Genomic DNA, 27,975 nt, shown 5'->3' on the forward strand with positions numbered 1-27,975 from the left:
GGTTATGGGGGACATGCAGTGCCTGGGGGCTCGGGGGGGCTGTCCTGGGCTGCGCTATGGGGCACAGGGGCTGTGTTTGGGGGATGTGGGGCTTATGGGGGGACATGCAGTGTTTGGGGGCTCGGGGGGGCTGTCCTGGGCTGCGCTATGGGGCACATGGTCTGTGTTTGGGGGGGATAGGCGGGCTATGGGGGGATGTGCAGCCTATGGGGGGCACAAGCAGTGTCTGGGGGCACAGGGGCTGTGTTTGGGGGGATTTGCGGGTTATGGGGGACATGCAGTGCCTGGGGGCTCGGGGGGGCTGTCCTGGGCTGCGCTATGGGGCACAGGGGCTGTGTTTGGGGGGATGTGCAGGCTATGGGGGACATGCAGTGTTTGGGGGCTCGGGGGGGCTGTCCTGGGCTGCGCTATGGGGCACATGGTCTGTGTTTGGGGGGGATAGGCGGGCTGTGGGGGGATGTGCAGCCTATGGGGGGCACAAGCAGTGTCTGGGGGCACAGGGGCTGTGTTTGGGGGGATTTGCGGGTTATGGGGGACATGCAGTGTCTGGGGGCTCGGGGGGGCTGTCCTGGGCTGCGCTATGGGGCACAGGGGCTGTGTTTGGGGGATGTGCAGGCTATGGGGGACATGCAGTGTCTGGGGGCTCAGGGGGGCTGTCCTGGGCTGCGCTATGGGGCACAGGGGCTGTGTTTGGGGGGGATAGGCGGGCTATGGGGGGATGTGCAGCCTATGGGGGGCACAAGCAGTCTCTGGGGGCACAGGGGCTGTGTTTGGGGGGATGTGCGGGCTATGGGGGATTTGCGGGTTATGGGGGACATGCAGTGTCTGGGGGTTCGGGGGGGCTGTCCTGGGCTGCGCTATGGGGCACAGGGGCTGTGTTTGGGGGGGATAGGCGGGCTATGGGGGGATGTGCAGCCTATGGGGGGCACAAGCAGTCTCTGGGGGCACAGGGGCTGTGTTTGGGGGGATGTGCGGGCTATGGGGGATTTGCGGGTTATGGGGGACATGCAGTGTCTGGGGGCGCGGGGGCGGCGTGCTGGCTGTGCTGCGGGCGACCAAGCGGCTAACGGGGGCCCGTGAGCGGCAGGCCCAGCAAGACGCGGCTCGCCCGGCAGGGCATAACGGGTAGCGGCACGGACCGTCCCTCCCCCACCCAAGATGGCGCCGCCGCCTCAGGCGGCCCCTTTGTTCCAGCAGCGGCAGCGGGCGCCGCATTGCTGCGAAGGGCGCGAAACTAGGGCAGCGCGGCCGCGGCCGCGGCCCCGCCCCCTTCCCGGCCTGGGGTGAGCCTGTGGGCTGCGCCGGGCTGCGGCTGGAAAGGCCGCAGCCAATCAACCTCTTCCAATCTCTCATCCCACAGGAACACGTCCCCTAACTTTCTCCCCCTCCCATCCAATCAGCACTTTGCCCTCCCCCCCCCCCCCGCACTCCACACCACGTGGGGAATGCGAAGCGTGCATCACCTCCCTCTCAGCATCTTATGAATATTAACCAGGCTGCGACCAATCAGGAGGCGAGGCGGTCCTCGAACAGTCGCAGTTATCTCATTCAGGCCGATGGTGATTTGCATATTCATGAGCAGGGCGGGGGGGGCCAGACGAGGGGCTATATAAGCAGTTGCGCCGCCAGCTCTCAGCGTACATCGTGCTGGGATTTTGAAACGTTGTGCTGCCCTTGCACTCACCGAGGACCGGTAAGGAGCCCGGGGAGAGGCAGGGGAGGGCAATATCGCCTCAGGCGGAGGCGCCCTCTGTAAGGCGGTGTCCCATGGGAGCGCCCGCTTCTCTTACAGGGAGAAGTGGGTAGGGTCGGTCCGCCCGCCTTTATCATCGTATTCAACGTTTTCAACCGCTGGAGTCCCCAACAGGGCGAAGCGCCCCGCTTGGGCTGCTGTTAGGGGGAAGGGCGATCAATTATCGACGACGCGCCTTCGGAAACAAAATGGCGTCCGGTCACGGCCGGCGCAAAATGGCTTCCCACATATGTGTAGCGCGCATGCGCGGAATGGGCGGGGCAAAGGGGAGAGGCGCTGAGGCTTCGCTCCTTGGCGCAGGACGCATGTGCGTCTGCCGCATCCGGTGGAGTGTTTGCGCCTGCGCCCTCCTGGGTGCCTGCAATGCCGCGAAGCTCGTGCGCTCTTCCATGGCGCGTGCGCGGGAACGCAGTGGGCGTAGTGCGGCAGAGCATCTTCATTTCGGGCTTGGGTCCTGGCCTGGCGTCGGGGTCCTGAGGCGCCGGGAGCCGTTAGGCTCATCGAATCTAGCCACAGCCCATTCAGAGGCGGCCTCATTCCGTAAGTGGCGTGGTGCGCTGTGCCATTGGGTCCCACTCTACGGCACCCGAGTGGTATCGGGCCTGATGCTAGATAATCAAAGCCTGAACGGGGTGGGCAGGGCGCTGCCTGGTATGGACCCGCTACGGCTGGAGACTAAGGAAATGGACCATGCAGCTGGATCTGGGTGATAGCACCAGGCCTGCTGTGATACTGTGTATTGGAGAACATATTGGGGGGGGGATGCTGGTCTTGGGGGGAAATGTTGCTTGGCTGCAGGGATAATTCATGCTGTTGGATAAATTACATTCTCTGTGGTCTCCTCATTTCTGTAATCTGGCTAATTTCTTGAAATAAACACTTTTAATCACCCTGTGTTTACATGGAGGCTGACTACCAAATGGATTATCTCTAGATACAAAGCTGTGATTCTCTTCTGTGAATTACACATGGCAGCTTCCTACTAGCAGTTGTGGTATTGGTATATAAGTATTATGGTCCTATTGACACTGGTCTAGTGAATTAATCCCTTGGTCCTGTGTGAGTCCTACATACTGAAGCAACAAAAAATAACTTTTCCTGTGGGATTTAACAGTTGATGTAATGTCTTTGTTTACAGAACAAAATGGCATCAGATGAGGGAAAGCTCTTTGTTGGTGGACTGAGTTTTGATACCAATGAACAGTCACTGGAGCAAGTTTTTTCTAAATACGGCCAGATATCTGAAGGTAAGAACAAAATAAGTGGTTGTGATGAGTTTTATCTTTTTGTGCTAGTGAGTATGTGCCAATGGTGTCTTTGCATTTCAGTTGTCGTGGTGAAAGACCGAGAGACCCAGAGGTCCAGAGGCTTTGGGTTTGTCACTTTTGAGAACATAGATGATGCTAAAGATGCAATGATGGCTATGAATGGAAAGGTAAAGAGATCTTGTGTTCCATTTCTTCAGAGACAGTGTATAGAGCTGCAGAATCATGGTACTATCATTTCCAGAATAGTAGCTTTGTGTTTTTCTTAAGCAGAATTAACCATAGGGGATAGTTAGAATCCTGAAATCATACATGATTCAGGAATTAAAATATTTTGGCAACATAATGGAATATTAAAATTTCTAGGAGCAGCTAAAGTAATGTATATATCTAAAAATATGAATGAAATCTAAATATGCAGACTTGCCCTTTTCCTTATTTCAAGCAATATTTTTATTTTTGAATGCTCTGTAAATAGTTAATGGTGGTGACTTGGTTGTGATTTTGGGTATGAGGGCAAATCATTGTGGACACAAATGAGTAAAACTGCTTCCAATTTGTACCTTCAGTTTGGACAGCTTATTTGGCAAATGCTGTCCTGTTATGTTTTAAAAGCATGTAAATACTGGTACAGTTTATTTTTTTTCTGTTTTGTGTTTAGTCTGTTGATGGGCGTCAGATTAGAGTTGACCAGGCAGGTAAATCATCCGAAAACAGATCCCGTGGATACAGAGGGGGTTCATCAGGTGGCAGAGGCTTTTTCCGTGGAGGCAGAGGTCGGGGGGGCCGTGGCTTCTCTAGAGGTGAGTTAGTGTAACTGATTTTCAATAACTGACTTGACACTGAGAAGTTTTTCAATGTGTTAATTGGTCCTTTATTGTGTCCATTCAAGGAGGTGGAGACAGAGGCTATGGAGGAAGCAGATTTGATTCCAGAAGTGGGGGATATAATGGGTCTAGAGACTACTATAGCAGCAGGTAAACACGATGAAAGTAGACTGCAGGAGTTCAAATTGCTGACTGTTGAGGTTTTTGTCGCGACAGTCCTGAAATAACTGTTAACAACTTGACTGGGATGTAAATTGGCTCAGTCACAATAGCACAGCAAAAGTGTAATGTGTATAGATCACAGCATGTTTCATAAAACAAACCTTTGTTACTTTTACCAGCAGGAATCAAGGTGGCTATGGTGACAGGTCTTCAGGAGGGTCCTACAGAGACAACTATGACAGTTACGGTAAGTTTTAGTTCAAAAGGGAACGAAGAATACACTGCCTTGGGAGCTCTCTAAATCGATTGACCTGTTGAAGTCTGGAAATACTGTAAGGCTCAGTTGGACCATATCACACTCTGTTCTTGCCCATAAGAACCAGTCTATTTGCAACCAGGCCTTGGAAATGTTTGCCACTTAAATTCCTAATTTTAATGCATGTGTAGGACTTGCTTGGATCTAAGGCAAAGCAAGTAGTAAATTCTCTCATTCATGAAGCTCGAGAATTAGGCAAAACTCCAAATGCCCTCTAACAAACTTTAATCAAGGGTGGGGGAAGTTCTCTTAAGCTCTAGTGAACTAGCACTAGCCTCTGAAATAATACAGGGAGTAAAATGCTAGAACTTGTCTATGCTTCGGTGCCTTTACAATTGTGCCTGCTTCTTGTCCTCAGCTACACACAACGAGTAAAAATCCTTCCTGACTCAAGATCGTCCTTCCAATGGCTGTATTTATAAAGATTTTTGGAGCTTCGCTGAAATCGTTATTGTGTAGTACATCTACTTGTATTTTCACTTTTGTAGTATTATCAGTTCTGATCTTGTCAAACACAGCCTGACAGCTTCTGATATAAGATGGTCTGATTAGACTTTTCTTTAAGAAAGCTCTGTTTCAAAGTGTTTTTAATCTTTTTGAAAGCACTACAGATTTTATTTTATCCTCTGTGATAAGCCAAGGTGTTTTTTTAAAAGTTGTGAAGTTGGGGCCCTAATTCAGTTTTTTGAGATAGAAAAGGACCTTTAATTCAATGTTCACTGGAAGCTGAACAAGCTGTGGACTTTTTTTTTTAAAGTGCATTACCTTCGTCTCTTGTAACATTCCTTTAGTGTAGCAAGGTAGGCATGCAGCCTGGGTGTAAATTGGAAGGCAAACCACCTTGATATACTTAAAGAGAAACTTGCTTGTATGTTCAACCTGCATAACGGTATTTTTACTGTATGATGTAAATTACCCAGAAATAGACTCGCAAACTTACCATAAAAGAGGTTCTTGAAAATGTTTATTTATATTGTCCTTTTTTTACTGGAAGAAATATGCATATTCCGTTGATATTGTATTTGAAGTGGTAAAGGATTCTTGTATACAGTTTTCTTTGGCTTTACGAAGCCTATTAAAAGACCGTCTGAAATGAACTCTGCTCCTGACATTTACATTTCATTGCACAACACAGTCCTTGAAGATCTTGTGAACAAGCTAAGTAATAAGGAGGACGACTCTAGAGAAGAGAGCCTAGTGATAGGAGTATTAAAGCAAGCTAGACTTACTGACCATTGGAGAGAATGTAATCTTAACTGGTCTTGACATGTGAATACTGTCAAGATGTTTTCACATAAGAATAGTCAAATTGTCTAGTGGCAGACTACTAAAAGTATACTCTAGGGAATTGTAATCACTAACTTGTTATACTTAAATCATCAAAAGTGGAGGGAAAACCCAGCTGGCCAGTTTAGTCAGAGGACAGTTCAGGATTTTCATAAAATAAGCAGACATTGAAATTTGTAGTCTGAATCAGACTTTTGATAACAAGTAGTTACTGGTTTGACACAGTGTTCCAAGGTAGACAAATTGACTTAATTAGCTAGCTTTGTCATTGCCTTACAAGTTCTAAGAATTCTCTGCTAGCGTATGGAAACTGCAGTGTCCTTGGAGAAAAGAAGTGTTGTGCCTCCAACAGAAACCTCTGAGACGAAAGCTGCTTTCTGGGCTAGTTCATATGTGGAAATAGTCCTGTAATTCGAGGTAACTCCTTTTGCTCATGTCCGCATCCTTCCTCTTGTTGAGAGCTCATTTGAAAGTCTAATGTACCTGTGAAATATTCCTCTGACAGTTTTGGTCAACTAATGGAAAATTTTTAAATCCATGCCTATGCAATCTTTGGTTTGTGGCACAACTTCAGTTCCACAGGTCAGAGTTGGGCACACAGTCATGTCTTGCCTAGTAGGTATGGAAGCAAGATGGGAAGCAGAATTCCCTGACTTGATTTGTGTTCATCTATTGAGACTCTTCCTAGACTCATTAAGTCACTTAATGTAGCTTTCTTTACCATCTTGTTGCCATTAACTTTCTCCCATAGCCCACACTGTTCCTAAGCAGCCATGTCAAAGTGGTTAACTGTTTCTGCTTAAGGATCAAATGAGATATATATTGGCTGGTATATCAAAGGCATCAGCCAGCCCTGGAATTTCCCAGACTGTGCTTCTGTGATGTGATAGGGTTCAGCGAATGGCTTGTGAAACCCTTGTATATGATGTGACTTGTGTTTGGGGAGGTGGGTGGCAGTGTAAACACCATGGTTGGATATGGCTAGTAACGCACATTTGCTTTACCAGGGTGAAGAGAAGATGGACAGTTGAGCCTGAAACAGCATTCCTGAGCATTTCATGAAAGCAGTACCAACAATCAACTTTCTAAGCAGGTACCATCTACAGTGCATTCCCTTGTAAGAAATTACTGGAGTAGAGGGGAGCTCCTCTTGGAGAAATTTGATTTTAGGTTTGGCATATGTACATGTACCAGAATGAACGTTTTGCCTTGTGCTAATATCCTGTGAGAAATAAGTTGGGGTTGATAACTTGGCTAACTCTTGGTCAGTAGCAGTTTTAGATAATTTAATATACGTATGGATCTGCTATTTGTAGAACTCATTGTCTTGTTTTATTTCAGCAGTGAGCTGCATTGAAGAGGATTGATACGGCTGACTGACCAGTGGAGTTCAAGAGCTTTGAGCAGTGTATAATATCTGATATAGATCAAGTGAACAATCTGACTTGTTATAACTGATAGAATAAAGAATTGGACTGGAAAAAGCAATGATTTTTTAATAATTTTATAAATGCAAGAAAGATGGATTTAGTCAAGGCACGATTTGATACAGATTTTGGGTTATATGATGTATAGTTTAAAGCTTTAGCACTGGAAATCTGTCCCTACTTATGAAGGTCCAGTTGATCCATAAAGGGTTAAAGATCATTGAGTGAGCCCCTGTGTAGGATTCTAAGAGGTTTGCTTATGACTGGGGGGATTGAAGGCTCCTCCTAAAATACTTTAGAATCTGTCTGTTTTAATGGCTGTTGAGGGGGTAATGATTTGGTGGCTTACCCCTTCATGACCAAGTCAGAGTTCAAAAAAAACCCTAGTCACTGAAACACCATTGGAACCTTGTATATGGTTGTTCTAGCTACATGTATTCTATCTATTTTGCATTCACAAATGTTACTACCTTCTGATAACTTGAGTTTGAAGGGGCCCTATGGTCATTTGAGCAACTACATAAACACTAGTGGTCAGTATTCGTTTCTGTCCCAAACCTATTACTCTAATAAAACTTGGAATTTTAGAAATCAGATTTACATATTGAAATTTTTGCCTTCTAGATTAAGGTTCATGTACATTAGTCTACAGGTGGTTTGTACCCTCTGCTGATGAATGTTAAAAATTCTAGGGAAAAGTGTCAAAATTGCACTAAATAGTTTTCTAAAAGCTTTTCTACCAAACCTCCATATTGGGTGGCAAATCAGAGCTAACTATTTTGCAACTAATTTTTTGCTATTTATCAATTTCCAGCATCCAAAAAGTTCTACCTAAGTAGTGCTATTACTTCTACAGATTCAACTGTAAAAGCAGTGTTTCTTTGTAGCAGCTGTTCGAGGTGTCTCATACAGTGAAGAGACTTTCACATTTGGGTTTGATTAAATATTTCTAACTTGAGTTTATGTTCAGAGATCTCTCCAAACCCTATTGTGTAAATTGTCATTTAGCAGTTGGGCTACTGAAGGTGACTCAGCACTAGCAAAACCTTTTCTGCCAATCCTCCATATCCACAATAGGAAATTGTCTATCATGGCAGTTGTCTAGTACTGAAGACCTACTAGCTGCTTTAAACTGACAATGAAACTAGTATGTTGAAGCAATACTGACCCACTAACTTACATTGAAGTACTGCAGTCAGGGAAGCTTTTCAGAAATACTTTAATGCTGGAAGAGACTTAATACAATAGTGCTCAAAAGCCTCCGTTACTTTGTAGCCCCATAGTTTTGGTGCTGTACAAATGCCTAATTTTGTACAAAAGTTTAGAATAAGGGCTAATCTAGAGGTTTTGTACTATTCATTTTGTATAAAACAGTACAACCTAATGCAGTTGTAGTTGCTGTTATAAAGACAGACATACAATAGATTAAAGCTTTTCCCTCAGTGCAATTCCCTTATCTAAATAAAGTGGTACAAAAAGACTAAATGAAGGACCAAATCCTACAGGTAGGAGAAGGGTGAGGAAAAATGTTTCACAACTGTTTAAAATGTATAAATAAAAAGATGCCAGTGGCCACCTTGGCAGTTGCCTTCTGCCAGCTTGCCATAGGTGGCATAGAGGTGGGCTTTAATGGCTTCCTAAAGGAGCATTCCAGGAGGACGTTAAATGCATAGGAGGTGGCTCCCCAAAAAGCCTGAAGGTTTGTGGGAGAAATGGACATAGTATTTGATTTAACTATCCATTTCTTTCAAAGCTTTTACAAGTGCATCAGTTTTTATACTTAGCATGTACAAGTACTTTAGAAACATTTGTCTAAAAGTATCTCAAAATAGGATCAAAAGGAATACATTGGCTACAGCCAGTAATAAACACCACCTTGAACAAAATATTGAAGACTTCTTGACTCCAGCCCCTAAAGCCAGGCAACCCAATACCTGTCTTTCCTCAAATGTGTTGACTCAACTTCTCTTACTAGCTTTGTGCTTTTCTATTAGTCTTTCCCAGCAGTCTTTCCAAAATTCCAGGAAAGGGCTACCTTATGCACTCATTGCTTTTGTTTCCTTGTACTTCTTTTTATAGAAAGGTCAAAATTAAAGCCCTGTGGGGGTAAAAAACATAGCCTTGTTTCCATGTGATCTGCATGCTAAAGTTAGTTACTTCTGCTGCATGAACATAACTACAACTTACTCTTTCCCTTGTAGCTTCATCTGGCTGGTGCTGCTCTGAGAACTTGGTTTCAGGTGTGGTTTCCCTAACTGAAACTTAAGTGAATCCTCCAGTTCGTAGCTTGCTTTGTACGTTGTTCCTCATCCTTGAAGAACTTACGCTGGTTACTCTGCTTACTGACTCTGATTTACCAGTGCCTTGCACCATGTGCATTTATTTACAGCAGTGCAAAGTGGATGTGAAATGCTCACAGCTCAGAATTGGTACTGTTTTCACCCACCTTGCACAGGTGTGACAACACACAGTGCAGAGCATTGGCGTTGAACGCCCCTACATCTGAAATCTTCAGTCCCATACTTACCCTAACATTGAGCATTCTGATCAGACTGTAATTACACTTTCTAATCTGCAGCTGGGTTCCAACCATTTGATGAAAGTTGCTTGAAGTAGATTTAATTGCCTTACTTTCATAGAATGTGCCTCATCTAGTCATACTATTTTTTCAAATATGTGAATCCAAACTCTTAGCTTCTAGAACTAAACCAACTTGAACTTGACAAAAAACAAGTCCACCTTTACAATGAGATGTCCCAGAGGCTGACTCCTCTCATTGAGCCACATTGTCTTTGTTTCCCTTTTGTCTTAGTGAGCAGTCTGGATGTAGAGTGCATGCTTGTTTTTGTTCCCATCTTAATTTTCTTCCACTGTGTTAATACAGCCCTTGCTAATTAATGAAGTCAGGTCCCTTGTTTAATCCCTTGAGTTAAATTCTTAGTTTATTATTTCCTGCTCTAAGATGCTTCTACCTGTATATCAAAGGCTCCTTTCCATTAAATATTGCCTTACCTCATTTTATTGTCTTGTCTTGCTGGAACAAGGAGGTGTCCTCAGCTGGTTTCAAGAACTTTGATATCCAATAGCTGGCTGTGAATGTTTCCAATACATCCCTTTAATTCAAACCTCACCTAAGTCTCTGCCCTTGTGGCTGTCATTGATGTTACACCAGTGCCTTGTCATGCTTAAAAGTCATAAACTAGAACTAAAGCTGAGTGCATTTCTTTATTTCCAGCTGTTTGCTGAGTTTTACCTGTATTGATCTGAAGTTCCCTTGTGCTGTGCACTTTCCATACTCTTGGAATGTGTTAGAATTTCATTCTGCTATACTGACTTCAAATTCCTTTTCAGTAGCCAGGGGACTGATTTTTTTTTAGGTGTGCTGAGCACTTACCGAAGTGGCTTCAGTTGGTTCTGGGGTTGCTCCACACTGAAAATCTGGCCCTATGCTCCTTGTTTAACTCCTGAAAAACCATGTAGCTCTGTAAGCTTACAGCTGCAAAGTAGGTTTCTGAGACTTGATAAAGGGAGGAGAGTGCTGTGTGCAGGTGATAATTGAAGGAAGAGGGTTACTGAACCTTTGTACATACACCAGATTTACAAACAAAGGTGCTAATGGGGAAACCCCATTCCCCTTCTCATATTAATAAACAATGCATTTGATCATATCCCAGCCTTCCTTTGCATGCTGCCTCATCTACCTCTCTATTATGAGATTTATGGTAGTGCCAGTTGTTAAATTCTATTGAAGATCTGCCTTTCTAAGAAAGTGTATAAGAGTTTGTACTACATGATGGGCTAGTGAATAGGGCACTAGACTAGGAGCCAGGAGATAAGGTTTCTATTCTTGACTGTACCACTGATTTGCTGTCTGACCTTGGGAAAATCACTTTTCTGTGTCTGCATCTTGGACAGATATGAAAACTTACAGGAACAATTAAAGGATTTATGTGTATACGCAGCAGAGCAAATCCTGAAGTCTACTTATCTTGTACCCCCATCAAACTCATTGAACCCAACGAGAGCAGAAAAAAACATTTAATCAGAATGTTGCCTGATGTATTTAATAATTTCTCTGTTGGTGACTGTGGGAGTTCTGCATGCCCACTGTGGTTAGTGCTGCATATGAATCCTAAACAGCTTGGAAGCCTTCATGATAAATACCCTCTCAGAAGTTAAATACACATAAAGTATGATTTGAAAAACCTGTCTTAAGTTCCTGATATGAAGAGGCCTTTGTGCCCTAAATTACTTATGCAAATAATTGTAGGTGCAAAAATGGAGGCCTGACTAAATTTGATCTACAGCATAACTGGTTTCACAGATTACAGCAAACAGATTAATGAAATGATTCCCAGAATCACTTTGGGATGAAATAGAATAACTGGCTGAAAGGACTTAATAGAAAGTCCCCTGTTCAAAAAAATCCCGGGAAGTGGTTTTGAGATGTGGAACTATAGTGACACCTAATGGCCAGTGTGAAAAGGAAGTGAAATCTTGAATTAGGGCATTTTGAAAGAGCACGCTGTAATCTTCCAGACATCCCACTCTTTTCAAGTGTGTATCCTTTAAAGGTTTCTCTACAGAGAACAGGACTATTAACAACACAATATTACCACCACCAGCCTGCAAAATCTCTTAAAATTGCTGGGGGGGGGAAAGCACTGCTAAAGTGAAATGTTTATTCATTCAATGGACTTTACTGAGATTTCCAATAAAACAATTAGGGCCAGATGTTCCAAAAGAGCTCGGCACTAAACAGCTCGCCATCATGACAAACCCAGATGTCCAAAAGACACCTGCATCTTAAACTTGATGAGCTCTTCAAAATCTAGCACTGACAGCCTGTGCTGAGCTATTTTGAAAACCTGTGGGCAGATCCTCAGCTCGTGTAAACTGACATAGCCGCACAATGGAACTATGACAGTTTATGCCATCTTGGGATCTGCCGGTGCTTCACGCAGATTAAAGTGGTGGCTTTTGTGATGTGGTTGTTTGTTCAGCAGAAGCTGGGCTGAGCCTGTGAACTCCTTTAAGCTGTCATTGGTAACAATTTTTAATTAGTCTGGTCCTGGTCAAATTCAGACCAGTGACTTAGAGTGTGTACCCACGTACGTCATGCGTACGCACATGTGAAACCAGAATGTTTATTCCTGGTTACAGAGTAACAGCTGTGTTAGTCTGTATTCACAAAAAGAAAAGGAGTACTTGTGGCACCTTAGAGACTAACCAATTTATTTGAGCATGAGCTTTCGTGAGCTACAGCTCACGTCATCGGATGCATACTGTGGATACTGCAGAAGACATTATATACACAGAGACCATAAAAGAATATCTCCTCCCACCCCACTCTCCTGCTGGTAATAGCTTATCTAAAGTGATCATCAAGTTGGGCCATTTCCAGCACAAATCCAGGTTTTCATACACATTTTAAAGAGAGTGGTCACTTTGGATGGGCTATTACCAGCAGGAGAGTGAGTTTGTGTGTGTGTGTGGGGGGGGGGGGGGGTGGAGGGTGAGAAAACCCGGATTTTATTGCCTTATTGGAAAGCTCAGGGAAGCGGGCGGGTGCAAGCGTATCTGCTTCTAAAGGCCCCTCCTGCAGCCTTGCAGGAGGGACCACTGGACCCGGGATTCAAACGAGTTTAGGGGACAACTAAGAAATAACAGGGTCAGGAGTGAAGGTCAAAGGTGCAAAACTAGGAATCCAGAAGGGGACACAGAGCGGAGAACCCCGGACAGTGTCCACTGTTCCTCAAAGGTGTCTAGGGAGCAAGCAGATGCCGCCCAGAGGAACTCTGCCTGGATGCGTGAGACCAGGGAGGAGCAGAAATAGGCCCCACAGTCGCAGAGCACCCCCTCGTTCAGCATCCTCCTCCTGGTGTTGAAGATGGTCACTTTGGCCAGGGCCAGGAGGAGGTTGACGTGGTCTCGCGACTTCGTGGGGCCACGGACAGGGTGTGCGAATATAAACAGGTGTGGGGAAAAGTGCAGCCAGAACCTCAACAGGAGGTTCTGGAGGAGCCAGAAGAGGGGCTGCAACCTGGCACATTCAAGATAGGCATGTGCCAGGTTGTCCCTCATGCCGCAAAAGGGGCAGGCATCAGGGATGGGTGAACCACGCCAGGTACATGCCCATGCTTACGGTTCCATGGAGGAGCTGCCAACCGATGTCCCTGTGGCCTTGGGACCGGGGTGGAATAGAGGCTGGCCCACCAGGGTTTCTCATCCTCCACAGGTGATAAATAGTCCCACCATTTGGTATCAGGGCGGGACATGAGGGTGAGGAAGTGAAATGTGTGGAGCATGAGTGTGTATAGTTGTTTCCTTGGCACAGTTCAAAGGAACCTGGCTGCAGGGCATGCAGCTGGCTCAGATTGTGGAAGGGAGGGGGCCCGATGAAAAGGCCTGGAGGGCCTGGGGTGAGGGGCAGGTGGGGAGCACCCTCTCGCAGTACCCGCTTAAGTAAAACCTGAGAGGTGGGCAACAAAGCTGCCCCCACCTCCCGGAGTACACGCAGGGAGGTCAGAAGGATGGAGAGCCCCATGCACTGACCGAGTGCTCGGGTGTCCATCCAGTCCCCCCCGTCGTAGTCCAGGAGGTCTCAGATTCTGGTGGTTTCTATCAGGACAACCTCCGGTGCACCTAGGGGGACTCTGCCACCTGCATACGAAGGTAGGAGTTGTGTAGCCGGGGCTCCGTGAGGAGGTCTTCCCCCTTGGTGGCCACAATGGAGCTGGTCGCCGAGAACAGCATCCAGGTCCGGAAGAGGTCCTGGTTGAAGATTGGCAGCTCGGCGAGATCTCGTGGAAGACCCCTCGGGTGGAGAAAAAAAGGGCTGCTGGTTGTATCAGAGCCCTCGGAGGTGGCGGAGGAAGGCGTGTGCCAACGTGCTCCACGCTGGACTACCTGCACCGTAAAGGATTCTCTGCAGGGCCTGGAGGGGGAAGACATGGTCCTGGCTGTGGAGGCAGACCAGGCCCTGTCCTCCCTCCTCCAGGGGAAGACTCAGGACCTCTGCAGAGACCCAGTGCAGTCCTGGCTAGAAGAACTCCAAAACTACCCTCTGGAGCAGGGCCAAGAGCCCTGGGGCTGGGCTCAGGGTGTTGGGCCAGTGCCAGAGCATGGACAGGACTAATTGGTTCAGCACCAGCGCCCTCACCCTCAGGGAGAGGCACTGGAGCAATCCTGTCAATCTCCACAGCCGCTCACGCACCCTGGCCTCCAAATCCCACCAGTTCTCCAGTGGAAAAGGATGCGTGGTGGAAAGGTAAACACCAGGATAGAGCAGTGAACCCGCACGCCACTGAATGGCTTGAAGTTCAGGTGGGAGGGAGCTCATCTCCCACCCATCCCCGACCATCATGCCAGAGCTCTTGACCCAGTTGACCTGGGCGGAGGAGGCCGCCAAGTAGATCGCCTGGCAGGACTCCACCTGCACCAAGTTGCCTGGGTTCTGGACCATGAGGAGCACGTTGGTGTACACTAACAGGACTAGCTGCAACTCCAGCTCATGGAGCACCAACCCCGTCAACTTCCGACGGAGGAGACAGAGGAAGGGCTTGATCACCAGAGTATACAGCTGGCCTGACAGTGGACACCACTGATGAACCCCCTGCCTGAAGCTGACCGGCTCCGTCAGGGTCCAGCTGAGCCTGACCAAACACTGCACGGTGGCGTACAGCCCCTGGAGAAAACCCACAAATTGGGGCCCCAAACCGAACACCCGTAGAGTGCCCAGGAGATACCCGTGGTCCCTCCCACCTGTCAAATGCCCTGCAGCCCCTTGGCGCATGGGTGGCTAGGGAAGCTCCGTGCGCTGCCCCCGCGCCCAGGCGCCATCCCCGCAGCTCCCAGTGGTCGGGGTTCTTGGCCAATGGGAGCTGTGGAGCCGGCGTTTGGAGCAAGGGCAGCGTGTGGAGCCTCCTTGGCCGCCCATGCACCTAGGGGCTGCAGGACCTGGCGGCAGCTTCCGGGAGCCGCGCGGAGCTGGGGCAGGCAGGGTGCCTGCCTTAACCCCGGCCCCCCACTACGTCACCCACCAGAGCCGCTCGGGTCCCTTTTCCAGGAGCCTGGAAACCCTATTGCTCCCCCATGGCCCCATACCCCTCTACACCCTGGGGTCCCTTTGCACCTTCCTTCTGCTTCCTGATACCCCCTGCTCCCCTCTGAACCGTTTCCCCCCTGTTCCCCTCTGCACCCTAGAGTCCCTTTGCGGGCCCCCACTGCTCCGACACCCCTACCCTACTCTGTAGCCTGCCCGGAACCCCGCGTTCCCGGAACCCCGTGGGCGGGCTCTACAGTCCCCGGCCGGACCCCAGCCAGCGCTGCGCCGGGCCGGGCCATTTCCGGTGCGTTGGCCTCTCTCTGAGGCCGAGGCGCGCGTGTCCCGGTAGTTGCCGTGCGCCCGCCATGGTCCCGCGGGAGCTCGGTGGCCTCCTGCCCCTGCTGCTCTTCCTGCTCGGCGCCTGCGCGGTGTCCAGCTCCCCCGGGCCCGGCGGGACCTCGCCGCCCCCGGGCCCCACCGCCGTCGCCAACGGGACAGGGCCGGCCGGGAACCACAGCGACGGCGGGGTCCGGGGCCTGGACCTGCTGGGCGGGCGGCTGCCCGCGGTGCAACGGGGCTTCTACGTGCTCAGCGGCCTCTGCGTGCTGGCCGCGCTCTACTTCCTGGTGCGGGCGCTGCGGTGAGTGGCGGGCGCGCGGGGGGCCGGGAGAGGCGGCGGGGGGGGGGGCAGACATGGAGCTCCCCGTATTAGGGACCCATCCCAATGGAAGGAAGCTGGTCATGAGACCCTCCCTTCCTTTCCCCTATATTCCAAGGGGATGGGTCCGCTGTAGACCCCCGCCTCCTGGAGCATCTCCTTCACTCCATGGAGTGTCTTTGTGGGGGGGTGTGAACAGGGGTGGGGTCCTTACCCCCATCTCCCCAGGAGGCAGGCTTGGGAACCTCCGTTGCTTCCTCCCCCCCCCCCCCCCCCGCCGTTCCTGGGAAGCAGACATGGGAACATCCTAGACTCACTTTCCCCTGGAATAAACACCCCTCAGCCCTCCCCTCCTCCGGAGGCTTCTGGGAGAGCCATCGGTCTTCCACGCCTCTGTCATCCTTTGTGGATTCTCTGTTTTCCCACGGGGCGCTTTAGAAAGAGTGAGGAAATGCTGGAGCCTTTTGCAATTCCTAGAAAGATTACGCCATGCCCTTAAAACACGCCTGCATTCTTCTATTTCTCTTGGGAACTCTGAAATCTTTCTCCTGTCGCTTGAGAAAGCGGCTTCTCCAAAACCCCACCCTCTTCTGATGAGTGTGGGCTCAGTGAAGGTAGCTCTGTACTTCTGCTGTAAAAGCTGAGAGGAGTCTGGAGGTTGGTAGAAAAAATGTCCCCTGAGACTCTGCCGTCCCCTTTATCCCCGTGCTGGTGTAGCAGGGACAGAGTAGTTGTTCTTTGTGCCTCAGGCCCTGAAGTGAGAGACAGAGTCCAGCATTCCACCCTCTGAAGTGTGTGATATCCTTTCCTGCCTTAATAAGGGTTTGTCTACACAGGAAAGTTTTTTTTTTACCAGTCTAACTGCCTGTATGGACATTCTTATCCTGGAATGAGAGTAGCTTTTTTTGGTTTCGCTTAAGCCCCTTTTGGATGGCTTGTCTGTATTAGAAGAGATCTGCTGGTATAGCTATGCTGGTATAGCTCTGTTAGCAAGCCTTACTGATGTAGACACAGCATATACCCATAAAAGCACTTTTTTTTGTTATGATTGTCTACAATATAGCTTTTACTGGTATAGAAATGTCAAAAAAAAAATCACATCCCTAACTGGCATTACTGTGCCAGCAAAAGTCCTAGGCATAGACCTGGTCAAAGTGACATGGAAACTGAACTGAAAAAAAGGCACTCTGAATCCGGAATAAGAGTACCCACACAGGGAGTTATACTAGTATTACTATTCTAGTCAAAATTCACTCCATCAAAAGCACCAACTAAATTGTTTCCGATACAGTCTTTCTGACTAATATCCCCCATTGGCAATGGTATGCAAATATAAGGCTGATATTTTTGAGCTACTCTACAGGTGATGACCACTGAAGCCAAACTATGTGCTATCCAGGAGCAAACCCGAGAGTATGTAATAAATAGTCCACAGACAAAACATCCCGATTCCCTGTTTTTGTTCATTTTGTCCTTTTGGCTAACCAGGCCTCTCCTGTCCTTATGAGCTCATGACATTGTATGCAAAAGGGAGCCTACATCAGGGTTTGTGAATGAAAGTTCTAGATCAGAAGTACCTGTGAATGAGCTCAAAACTGATTTCAGGTTGAAGAAACCTCAGCGGAAGAAGTATGGTCTCCTTTCAAACTATGATGAAAATATGGAGTTGGGTTCTCTGGACAGCGATGAAGACACAGTGTTTGAAACAAGAAATCTGAGACGGTAGGTGGATGTTTACAAGTAGCTAAATGTTGCTTTCAAAAGATGCTTGACGCTTGGGCACAGAATCTGCAACTGGATCCATACAGGTGAAACTCTGTGCAGGTGCAAGGGTCCAACTGTGTGGATGGATCCAATTGCAGTGTCAGGCATTTGGGTTAACAGTCTCAAGAGAACGACATTGCATAGATGGTCTTGCTTGGGATACTAAAGGGCCTTTATACATGTGAAAGTATTAGAGACATGGATTAAAAATTAGCTTTTACAAAACCTGAGATCAATAATGGGGGGGGGGGGGGGGGAAATGGGATTTTTTTTTTCTGTAACAAGGTTTCTCCTATTGTTTGCCTCAGCTTTGTAGCACGGTGCTAATGCATGAAAACCAGCAAGTGAAACTGAATAAAAGCTTACTAACACCTTCCCTAAATGAAAATGTCTAGGTTATTTTCTTCCTGGGACTGAGTGAAACACAGATAGTAGACAGATTTCAAATCCTTTATTTTAAGAATCTACTAAATGCTTTTTATAAGATAAGACTCTTTCAAATTATTTTTCATGTGATAATTCCCTTTCCTCTGCATCTCATAGTTATTTTAATTCTTCCTCCTTCCACTCTGCAATACTGAATGGACTCTTCAGTAATCAGTTTTATTTTGGTTATTTCTGCAGTGGACACAGTGCAGTACAATAGGTGATCTGTGTTAGATAGTTATGTCGCTCTCCTAGAGAGGTTGCAATTCAGAACAAACACAATGACCCAAGGTCACTTAGAACTGGAATTTATCATAGAACGGTCCTTTATAAAGAAGGAAAAGGGAGGGGGTTTGGCATGCATATCTCTCAGATTCAGTTCCAAGCATATGGAACGCAGTGAAAGACCCAAAGACTAAAGAAGATGAAGGGACTTATCCCCCCGGAAGTTCAGGTTTATTTAAGAAGTGTCTGGAGTACAGGTGGCGTGCAAGAATATGTAAGCGGGTAACGAGTGCTGCATGCTCCCACACAAAGTGGGAGACTGAGAACAGCAGCTAGAGGCAGGCATATTGTGGGTGGACTGCGTGTGAACTTCTCCCTGCACAGCTCTGGCATTGCATGTCCTAAAATCATCTTCCCTGCCCTCCTGACGTCTGTGCATTGTTCTCCAGTCTCCTTCCATCTCAAGGAATCTGCTCCTCATTTTGGCTCCTACCTTCCCTGTTCTGAGAACCAAGCAATCTTTTTGCTGCATCTAAATTAAACATTTCAGACTCCTTTGCATTTAATCAGCTAATGTCTGTAAAGCACTTTGAAGTTAAGTGTTAATCTGGTACTTGGAATTTTGCCGTTTAGAATATGGCTGACTGAACACCTAATAAAGCAAACTTGGCTTTTAACACTGAACTCAGCTCTGCACAATTCTACATTTAGAGGCGCCTCTGGCTTCGTTCAGATATCGCTTTCTCTTCATTATGTTTTGTTCTGATCTCATACAGGGGGGTAATAATACCTAGCTTTTTATCAGGAGTTCTCCAAACACTTTACAAAGAAAGCCAGTATCATCCCCATTTTACAGATGAGGAAATAGGGACATAGAGGTGAAGTGACTTTCCCAGCAGAGCAGTGGCAGAGCTGGGAATAAGCCAGGTATCCTGTGTGCCCAGTCTAGTGCTCCATCCACTAGACCACACTCCCTCCTTACAGAGTGGAAGCAGTTAGTAGTCCGATAGCCCAAACACACACTTCCTTCAGGGAGTCAGAAGCGTGTGCCGTATAGTTGCTTCTGCTAGAGATTCTAAAACCTTTCTCAGTCTTATGTGGAGGAACCAATGGTGTCCTAACTCAGAGCTGTCTTTATCCCATTAGGACACGTGTTAATTTTAGCACTTACTTTTTTGCGGTGGAGTCTTGATAAGTGGGTTTGATTCCTTCAAAGTGTTTTCAAAGAGGAAGAGAATCACATGCACACAGCCCTCCTTCATCTCCCCCTCACTCCATCTCCCTCCCCCACAGCTATTTCAAGGCATGCTAAAGAACTGTCAAGCTGTAAACGCTCATGCTGGTGCTTGGATGTCTTCTGTTTTCCAGATGATGTGGGACCAATGGCTCCAACTCCACAGACTGACCGAGAAGGTGCAAGTCCACCAGCAGAATTGCCTCACCAGTTCTTGGGTTTATTTTTTCTAACTGCTTAAGATGGCTGCTAGCTAACAGCACACAGTTTTATAGGTGTGTGTGTGGGAGGGATCTAAACCTGTTTCCCTTATGTAGGAGAAGGCAGAGTGGTAAAACGATAAGTCCTACTGCCCTGGGTGTTATTGCTTATGCAGGAACCGTTGTAACTCTCTTGATAACGAAAATGTGACTCTCTAAGGTGGGCTTTCAGTTTCTAACATTCCTAGTGATGGACTGAAGTATTGCAGCCACATCAGCCGGCCTACGAAATCTAGTCAGTATCCTGTATACATTTATATCCCACCCTCTAGCAACTATTGCAGTGAAACTGAAGTGGTATCAGGCAGTTGGATTCTGCTTGTTGCCCACACAGTGCTCTTACTTTTTACTTTATAACTGACTCCACGTCAAGCGATATCAGTCTCTGAGGTCTGGAGCTATCCCTTGCATTAGGTAATGGATCTGTACTGTAGTTCAGTCAGCTGGAGAGCGGCTGTGGGGCGGGGAGGGAGCGTTCAGTGCATCAGTGTTCTTGCAGTTGCTATTAGGGCTAATGCTGCAACCCAAAGATGGAAGCGACGCAGTGACAATACAAGTCATTACCTGACTTACAGAATGAAGAAATGTGTTTACAGCTAAGGGATATCACTGAGCCAGGAGGAGAGTCTGAAGTAGTAATAACTTGTTTGGCTAGACTGTGGGATCAACACGTGTTCAAACTCTACTATTTTGTATAGTTGCAAACCAGAGTACCTGCAAAAGACCCCTTTGCCGCAGAGTTGTTTAATATCTACCATGCTATTAGATTCAGTACAGATGGCATTGTCGTCAGACATAGAAAGTCGGAAGTACTTGTTCCCAATGCAACGCATCCAAGAACAACTGTTGGCTGGAAAAAGCAGAATAACCTTGAAGAGGAGTTGAAGCCGGATCCCTGTTGACTGCAAATCTTAAACTGAGGCAGTGCTGGTTCAAAAATAGCTGCTCTTGCGTGTAGGGAGCAGTTTCAGTCCATGCATTAGTGCTCTGGGCTGAGCCATGGAATAAGCCCAGTGAGCCGCAGAAATGTCCCGTTGTAGCCTGGTTGTGTTGATGGTCAGTGACCTGTGGTGAAGGGATCATATGTGAATGTACTAGAAGTGTGCAGCAAATATCTCCTTCCCTGTACCCTCATCAAGTACAGACCCTGCTTATACTGTGATGGAAACTGCTAGCAACAATCCTGTTTAAAGTACACTTCTTGCAAGCGTGTGGCTTCAGCCACAATGCAGATGCAGGGTGCAGTTTATTTGAAAATTAAGGGCCATACAGCCCTGCAATCCTGAAGATCCCACCTCTCCTCTAGGGATCGGGTGCCATTGCTACAAGAATCCCAGCACAGTCAGCCTGTAAGCTAGAAAATACCCTACTGGAGAGGTGCAGCTTTAAGGCTACAGGACTGTATTGTTCTCAATACAGATTGGGTGCTACATGAAGCATCTTTGGGAGAGAAATATGGGATAGCAGCTCCTTTCTCTCGGAAATGAATTCTGTCTTGTTAATGAGGGAGAAACTGACCTGTTACAAAAAGAGCGCCAAGGAGAATGATTAAAAATTGACCATGCTTAAATGGGTTTGCTGCCAGCCAGGCAGCAGAAGTGATCTCTGGGAGCTGAGCCATGCTTTGAAGTCCTGAACCAAGATAGTGTAGAGAGCACCATGTCCCTTGGGGTCATCTACGCAACAGGCAGTATTTCTTGATACCAAGGTATCCTGATTAGAAGTGTTGATTTCCTCTACCACCCCAGATACCTTAGCTCTTAGCTGTAGGCTCCCCAGCCTGCTGAAAGAGGTGCGTACTTGTTTAAGATTGAAAAACAAAATATTTTTGAAAGGACGACTTCCGTATGATCAAAGAGCACCTTGATAGTCACAAATTTCATCTAATTTGTATCTGTTAATGTCCATTTTAGCATCTTTGTATGTTTAACTGATGCAGAGATGAATGTGCTTTCTGTGTTACCCGAGCACAGCTGTAATGGCTGAGTTTGGCCGGTGATGCAGAGAGTTAGCTTGTTTTGATTCATTAGAATGGTGGTGTCTTCATCCCTTCTAGGGCGGTACTCCATAAACACCAATGGTAATGCTTGCCTTAACCCTTCAGCTCCCATCACACCTCTTTTCCTGTAAAGCATCATTCACAGGTCACTTAAGTCAGACGCTGCATTGCAGGCCAGTTAGTTAACGGTTTGGCTCAGGTTTTGTAATGTTCATTGGCCTTGCATTAGCTGAGGCAAGTTATTTTTTCATTCCTTAAGTTCTGCTTCTTTGTTGGACAGAGTGAGTTTGCAATCTTTGATTTTCTTGGGTCTGTTGGAATGAACGATTCTAAGACCGTATTGATTTTAATGTGTTAATGGTTTAATAATTCTGGTGAAAGAAGATGGGACCTATTTTATTTTTATATATAAAATTTTTTTCAATTATTCAGGTACAAACTAGGGGCCTATTATGAAAATGTTCTAAGTGGAGTTTGATGTCCCCTTAGTAATTATTAAAAATCTAGGTGAGGATAGCACTAGTGTATGTAACCTGTGAGATACCAGTTCTGCTGGTATTGAGTAGGTGCCTAAATTCACCCCATTGCAGAAGGCTGGCATGATGCCTCTGTCCCTCTTTAAACCCTCAAAATAAGCTGTGCATGGGTGAATTTTGCCCCCTGGAGAGTAGAAGCAATATTTCTGTGGGTGTAAAGGGGACGCTTGCTACCTAGGAAAAGCCTCTTGCACTTTTTGATCTGAGTCTGTTCTGGTTGGAGACTGACCTGACCTCTGGCCAATTCCATATTAAAAGCTGACTTGTGTAGGCTATTTTTTCTCTTAAGCATGGGGAATGCACCTTAAATTCTGTGTCTTGAAGTCTTTACATCAGCTTGGCTTTGCACGTCACAAGCCAAGATTATCTCCTCACATTCCTGCTCTCAGGCTTTTGGTTGCTCTAAATTATTAATGTACCTTGCGGGAAGAAGTAAAATTGATGACAACAACAAGGTAAGACTCCTTTCAGTGCAGATCTATTGCTCCATGTGGCTTTTGTGCCTCCCCAAGCTGACCCGAAAGAAGAGTGGGAGAGTCAGCACTGTGGCGAGACCCGCTTCTGAGAGCGGTGGAGACGTCTTGGCAATGGACAGTTGGAGTGAGGCCAGCATAGCCCTTGCAGGACTATTACTGATAATGGTGGCTTTTAAATCCTGGCTCTTATTTCCCCCAAAGAGAGGAGCTCAGGCTGGGAGGTGCCTTCAGTGGTTATTTTAATTTTTTTTTTTTTTAAAGCATGTTTTGGGTTCCATGTGGACACCCCGGTAGATCACTCTGCAGTATGCCTCCGGCAAAGCTTTTGGGGCCCTCCTAAAGTGCCTCTGGCAACACCCCCTCTTCTGAAAAATGGTTTTGATGTGTGTCCTACTTCCTGTTGTTCTGGGTGTGAGGGGCCACTCGCTCTGGCTGCTGCCTCTTGCCATGGGCCTTCCCAGTCTGCTCCCTCCAGACTCTTGAGCTTCAGAGCCTGACTCGGTGGTTGCCAAAGGACCTGATTCTCAGGACACCGAGCACTCCTGAAGTCGATGTGAGCTGAGGATGATCAGGACCAAGATTGTGTGATGCTTCTTAATGTTCATGCAGACATTGACCAGCGTGTGCTCCAGGTAACTGCTATAGAGTTGAAACTGTTAGGGTTGTTTAAGCCAAAGGCTAATTAACAAAATTTACATAATTCTCTCTAATCTGTTTGGGGGGTTGTATCGAGTTGTCTAGTACTGGCATTGAACTACTCACTGCTGAACTAATAGGCAAATCGTCTGGGGCTTTGGTGCGGTTAATGAGATTGATTCAAAGTGATACCAGGCTGCAGCGCTCTACTGTTAATACTGTACTCTTGTTTTGTTGCGTTTGCACATGACTTGAATGTGATCTGTAGCACTGAGTTGCTGAGAGAGACCTGTGGTCTGAACAGATTGCTTGGCAGTCAATAAAAAAGCACTCTAGTGCACAGTGGTTTCCCTCCCCCTTGGAGTGTGCTTGTTTTTAAACAGCAGCCAATCCTGTATTGATCTTCCATTTTCCTTTTGGTCACCACTTGTCTCCACCCCTCATATCTTCAAACCAATAAAATAAAACATTCCATTTCAACAGATTCCTCCTTTGTAGCGACGGTGACTGTGACCTTGGTTATTCTGAAAGACTGCCCAGTACCAAGGGCCCAGTGCTGTGCTGATCCACAAGGGGCTCTGTTCTCAAACTCTCTCTCTGCTTGGGTACTCTAAGGCTAAAAGATGTCTTGCAAGCAAGAGGGCCCAGGGATATTAGTGTAAGAGTGAGTGGCATGTGCTAAAGCAGGGGAGAGCACTGCTGTCTTGTCTAGCTACTAGCTGTCATCTGCATAGCATGACATAGCACCTCCCAATCACACATGGATTTTTATCCACGTGTCACCCCAAGAAGTATGCGCAAAAAGAAAAGGAGGACTTGTGGCACCTTAGAGACTAACAAATTTATTTGAGCATAAGCTTTCGTGAGCTACAGCTCACTTCATCGGTATGCAGGATCTGACCAAAACCACCCCAGTGCCTCCACCCCCAGACTATTTACTGCATCATGACAGACTATAAACATTTGCAAATGGGTCCTGAGCCCAAAAAGATTGAGAACCAGTGCACTAGATTATCCTTCCTATCCCCAGCTGCCTTTTAGCCACCAAAAATGGTATAGAGGCTATAGATGTGTTTTGCTTGTTACGATTTTACCAAGTGTCCCTTTACTACAACTCCTTGCTCTGTGCTCTGCTTTTATCAGTGTCCCTCATGCAGACCCTGTGGCTTAAGCCCTGCTCTAGCTTGCCCATTGGTCCTCTCCACTGATGGAATTTCCTTGCATGTCTCAGCTTAACCTTTTCCCTCATTATGAAGATCCTCACTCCCACATTGCACCTTGTTTTCCTTTTCCGCAGGTTAGCACTTACCCTCTTCTCTCCCACTCCCCCCTTCATGCATATCTAGTCCCCGCTTCAGGTAAGAGAGGCCTCACAGCGCTCCTTGTGCCAGCTTTATTTCTTCAAATACTTTTCTGTTCCATCAGCTCAGCAGCAAGCCACCTGTTTTCCCCATCAGTGAGAACAGGGCAGTTGATACCTGGACCTCTAAATGCAATGCTGGCCCTTTTCCCCATAGCTCAACGGCCGAGTTTGCTTATTTGACACCTGATGGAGCCCAAACTTAGGAATTAGTCCAAATCCAGGCCCAGAAAAAAGCTGAAATTACTATGGAATTTTTAAAATACAGTAGTCCACTAGGTGGCAGTCTCACACTGAGTGTGCCTATTAATAGGGGGATGAGGTCAGGGAGGGAATATATTGTATTGGACCAACTTCTGTGGGTGAGAGAGACCAGCTTTGGGGGTAACACAGACCTGTTAATGGGGGGTCCCTTGAGAGTTTGTTACATGCTGGTGCCACTGGGTATCAATAACTTCAGGCACTCTCCAAACACACAAAGACCACTCCCTGCCCCAAATAGCGTTCGGTTAATTATGGCAAGACAGAGACTCTATGGTGGAGAGCGAAGTAGGCTTGTGGGCCCCATTTTGTGAGTTGAATTTTGTAATGGCTGGGTATAAGCTGGGGTTGTTGCAGCCAGTGTGGCCTTGCCCAGACTGAGTTTACAGGTGTGATGTTAGCTAACATGTTTTAAGTCTAGTGTAGACAAGCCACATGGCTTTTAATAACTGCTAAACTGCTTGAGTTAAGCCCTGGGCTCCCTGCTCATACATGCTATGTGGACTTTTTACAGCAAGGGTAAAGCTTGTCTGTGCAGGAGACTGAGCTGGGGGGCTGCTCAGTCTGTGGAAGGAACTCATGCAGGAGCTAAGGGTCATCCCACATCTTCCCACTTCCTCTCCAAGTGCCGGGGTGCTTCTCTCATGGGCCTTCTGAACCACAAGCCCAGGCAACGTGGACATAACATCACCCTAGCAAAACTACACTGCATGTGCAGTTTCCCACCTGGGGAAGAGAGTGAACCACAAGTGTCAAGGTTAGTCATGTTGTTGATGCACTAAGGGAAGGTGCTCGGATACTCCAGTGATGAGGGTGGGATAAGGACGTGTATGGGACAGAACAGTGCTAACCGCACCTTTAAATTCTAGTGCAGAGAACGCCTACATAAGAGATGAGAGGGTAGTAGAGGGAAGGCTGAGCTAGAATGGAGTGGATGAAATCTCTGTACACCCTTCCTACATATCCATGGGAGTGCTAAAATAGTGAGACACCGCCTTGGGGTGGGAAGAGCCAATTGGTATGTTCTCTGGATGGGGAGAGAGACAGCCTGAGCTTGTCTGATGCGGGATTTGGTTCACACATACCAGTCCGCAGTGGTCTGCCCTGATTTTATATTAACGTCCGTTAAAGTGATCTGGATTCAACTTTCGCTGCCTGAAATGGGAACTGCAAGCCACTTTCTGAATGGCTGTAAACTCTCCTGGCTGTACTGTCATCTGTTCACTGCTGGAATGCTGTTGAAACTGACAGCAGCGCTTCATAGAGTGGAGGGGAAACTATTTTTCATTTTTCTTCCATGGTGGCAGAATTACAGAAGTCTGTATGGCAGGGCTCTAGCCATGGTTTTCATGATGCTTATGTATCAAGCGTAGGGAAGAGATGAACAATAGTTTGTGTGTGTGTGAATGTGGTCTGCTAGCAAAAACAAACCCTACTGTAATACTTAACTCTTACGAAGGGGTTTTTGTTCATAAATCTCCAAGCACTCTGTGAGGGAGGGTATATACCAAAGAATCATAGAACTGGAAGGGACCTTGAGAGGTCATCTAGTTCAGTCCCCTGCACTCAAGGCACTACTAAGTATTATCTAGACCATCTCTGACAGGTGTTTGTCCAACCTGCTCTTAAAAATCTCCAATGATGGAGATTCCACAACCTCCCTGGGCAATTTATTCCAGTGCTTAACCGCCCTGACAGTTAGGAAGTTTGTCCTAATGTCCAACTTAAACCGCCCTTGCTGCAATTTAAGCCATTTGCTTGTCCTATCCTCAGAGGTTAAGAAGAACAATTTTTCTCTCTCCTCCTTGTAACAACCTTTTATGTACTTGAAAAACTGTTATCATATCCTCTGTCTTCTCTTCTCCAGACTAAACAAACCCAATTTTTTCAATCTTCCCTCATAGGTCATGTTTTCTAGACCTTTAATAATTTTTGTGGCTCTTCTCTGGACTTTCTCCAATTTGTCCACATCTTTCCTGAAATGTGGCACCCAAAACTGGACACAATTCTCCAGTTGATGCCTAATCAGCGCAGAGTAGAGCGGAAGAATTACTTCTCAAGTCTTGCTTACAATATTCCTGCTAATACATCCCAGATTGATGTTTGCTTTTTTTGCAACAGCGTTACACTGTTGACTCATATTTAGCTTGTGGTCCTCTATGACCCCCAGATCCCTTCCTGCAGTACTCCGTCCTAGGCAGTCATTTCCCATATTCTCTGGTAGAGAGAGGTGAAGTGACCTGTCTTAGGGTCACACAGCAGGTCAGTCGCAGAGCAGGTAATGATGCTCAAGTCTTTGGCTCCATTGTCCCTATTCGCTGCCCCCACAGCCTGGCAGTGAGCATTGCCACTTAGGTTTCTGGAGTCTTGTTTTATTCTGGTGAAGGGAAGTGGCATGGTCCAGTTTTTAGGACGTGTATTCTGGAGACCTGGGTTCTATTCCTGATTGAGTGCGTGACCTTGGCTGAGTCACATGCCCATTATGCCTGTTTCCGGTTCACTAAAACTAGAATAAAAATAGTCACCTCTCAGGAGTGCCTAGGGTAAATGTATTAATACTTGTAAAGTGCTCTAAGATCCTCGAATTGGATGTTACAGTGTTACTGAATAAAAGACAGTGCTCAGACATTGAACAGGAAAATATCTGCATTTTCATGCTAAAATATTGTACTTGCTGCTCCAATTAAGTTATTACCACACACCCTTAAGGCTAAACAAAATGCATAACTTTGGGGTTGTACTAGTGCCCCCTGCAGGCTGCACTTCCACATGCACCGTCTAAATTTTGTGCTTGTAACCATTTTCACTTATGCATAAACCCCCACACAGCAAGGTACAGAGGATATTTGCAGGAGCCATTTGGGGTAGCTGTATTTACTCAGTTCACAGCCGCAAACATTGTTTCTGCAATGAACGGGGAGTATAAAATCTGCTCGGAAATGTTGGCTCGCTATGCATTGGTAATATAGACAGCACGTTCCTCTTCAGCATAAAGATAGCTGGAAATATTTTTAAAGTCTGCTGTAGGTTCTCTGTCGTCTCTTCTGTGCCACTCA

At 46.8% G+C, this 27,975-nt stretch overlaps 2 protein-coding genes across 7 annotated transcripts; both read left to right on the top strand.

The window, feature by feature from the left end:
* The first annotated feature begins 1,585 nt into the window (after nt 1-1,585).
* CIRBP (cold inducible RNA binding protein) lies at nt 1,586-7,094 on the top strand. 6 transcript variants are annotated; one of them, XM_073324640.1, is made up of 8 exons: nt 1,586-1,693; nt 2,892-3,000; nt 3,082-3,188; nt 3,680-3,821; nt 3,911-3,995; nt 4,187-4,254; nt 6,618-6,703; nt 6,952-7,094. In XM_073324640.1, the coding sequence occupies exons 2-7, from the start codon at nt 2,898-2,900 to the stop codon at nt 6,620-6,622; spliced, it is 510 nt and encodes a 169-aa protein (XP_073180741.1). In that variant the 5' UTR covers nt 1,586-1,693; nt 2,892-2,897; the 3' UTR covers nt 6,623-6,703; nt 6,952-7,094. The 6 variants fall into 6 exon arrangements, with proteins under 6 accessions (XP_073180741.1, XP_073180740.1, XP_073180742.1 ...); XM_073324639.2 differs by having other exon boundaries at nt 4,190-4,254; nt 4,682-6,703; XM_073324641.1 differs by having other exon boundaries at nt 4,190-4,254.
* An 8,273-nt stretch (nt 7,095-15,367) lies between these two features.
* On the top strand, nt 15,368-23,778 carry FAM174C (family with sequence similarity 174 member C). Its single transcript, XM_073324586.2, has 3 exons — nt 15,368-15,724; nt 17,348-17,464; nt 19,526-23,778. The coding sequence occupies exons 1-3, from the start codon at nt 15,450-15,452 to the stop codon at nt 19,527-19,529; spliced, it is 396 nt and encodes a 131-aa protein (XP_073180687.1). The 5' UTR covers nt 15,368-15,449; the 3' UTR covers nt 19,530-23,778.
* The last annotated feature ends 4,197 nt before the right edge of the window (nt 23,779-27,975 follow it).

This window comes from Lepidochelys kempii, chromosome 25 (assembly GCF_965140285.1).
Source record: "Lepidochelys kempii isolate rLepKem1 chromosome 25, rLepKem1.hap1, whole genome shotgun sequence".
Classification (NCBI taxonomy): domain Eukaryota; kingdom Metazoa; phylum Chordata; order Testudines; family Cheloniidae; genus Lepidochelys; species Lepidochelys kempii.

Bases quoted from the DNA above. Each gene is read 5' to 3' on its own strand.
- CIRBP (XM_073324635.2), top strand. From the start codon at position 2,898: ATGGCATCAGATGAGGGAAAGCTCTTTGTTGGTGGACTGAGTTTTGAT. The intron at 3,001-3,081 runs GTAAGAACAAAA...TTTGCATTTCAG, and splicing joins ATACGGCCAGATATCTGAAG to TTGTCGTGGTGAAAGACCGA. The intron at 3,822-3,910 runs GTGAGTTAGTGT...TGTCCATTCAAG, and splicing joins GGGCCGTGGCTTCTCTAGAG to GAGGTGGAGACAGAGGCTAT.
- FAM174C (XM_073324586.2), top strand. From the start codon at position 15,450: ATGGTCCCGCGGGAGCTCGGTGGCCTCCTGCCCCTGCTGCTCTTCCTG. The intron at 15,725-17,347 runs GTGAGTGGCGGG...AACTGATTTCAG, and splicing joins TTCCTGGTGCGGGCGCTGCG to GTTGAAGAAACCTCAGCGGA.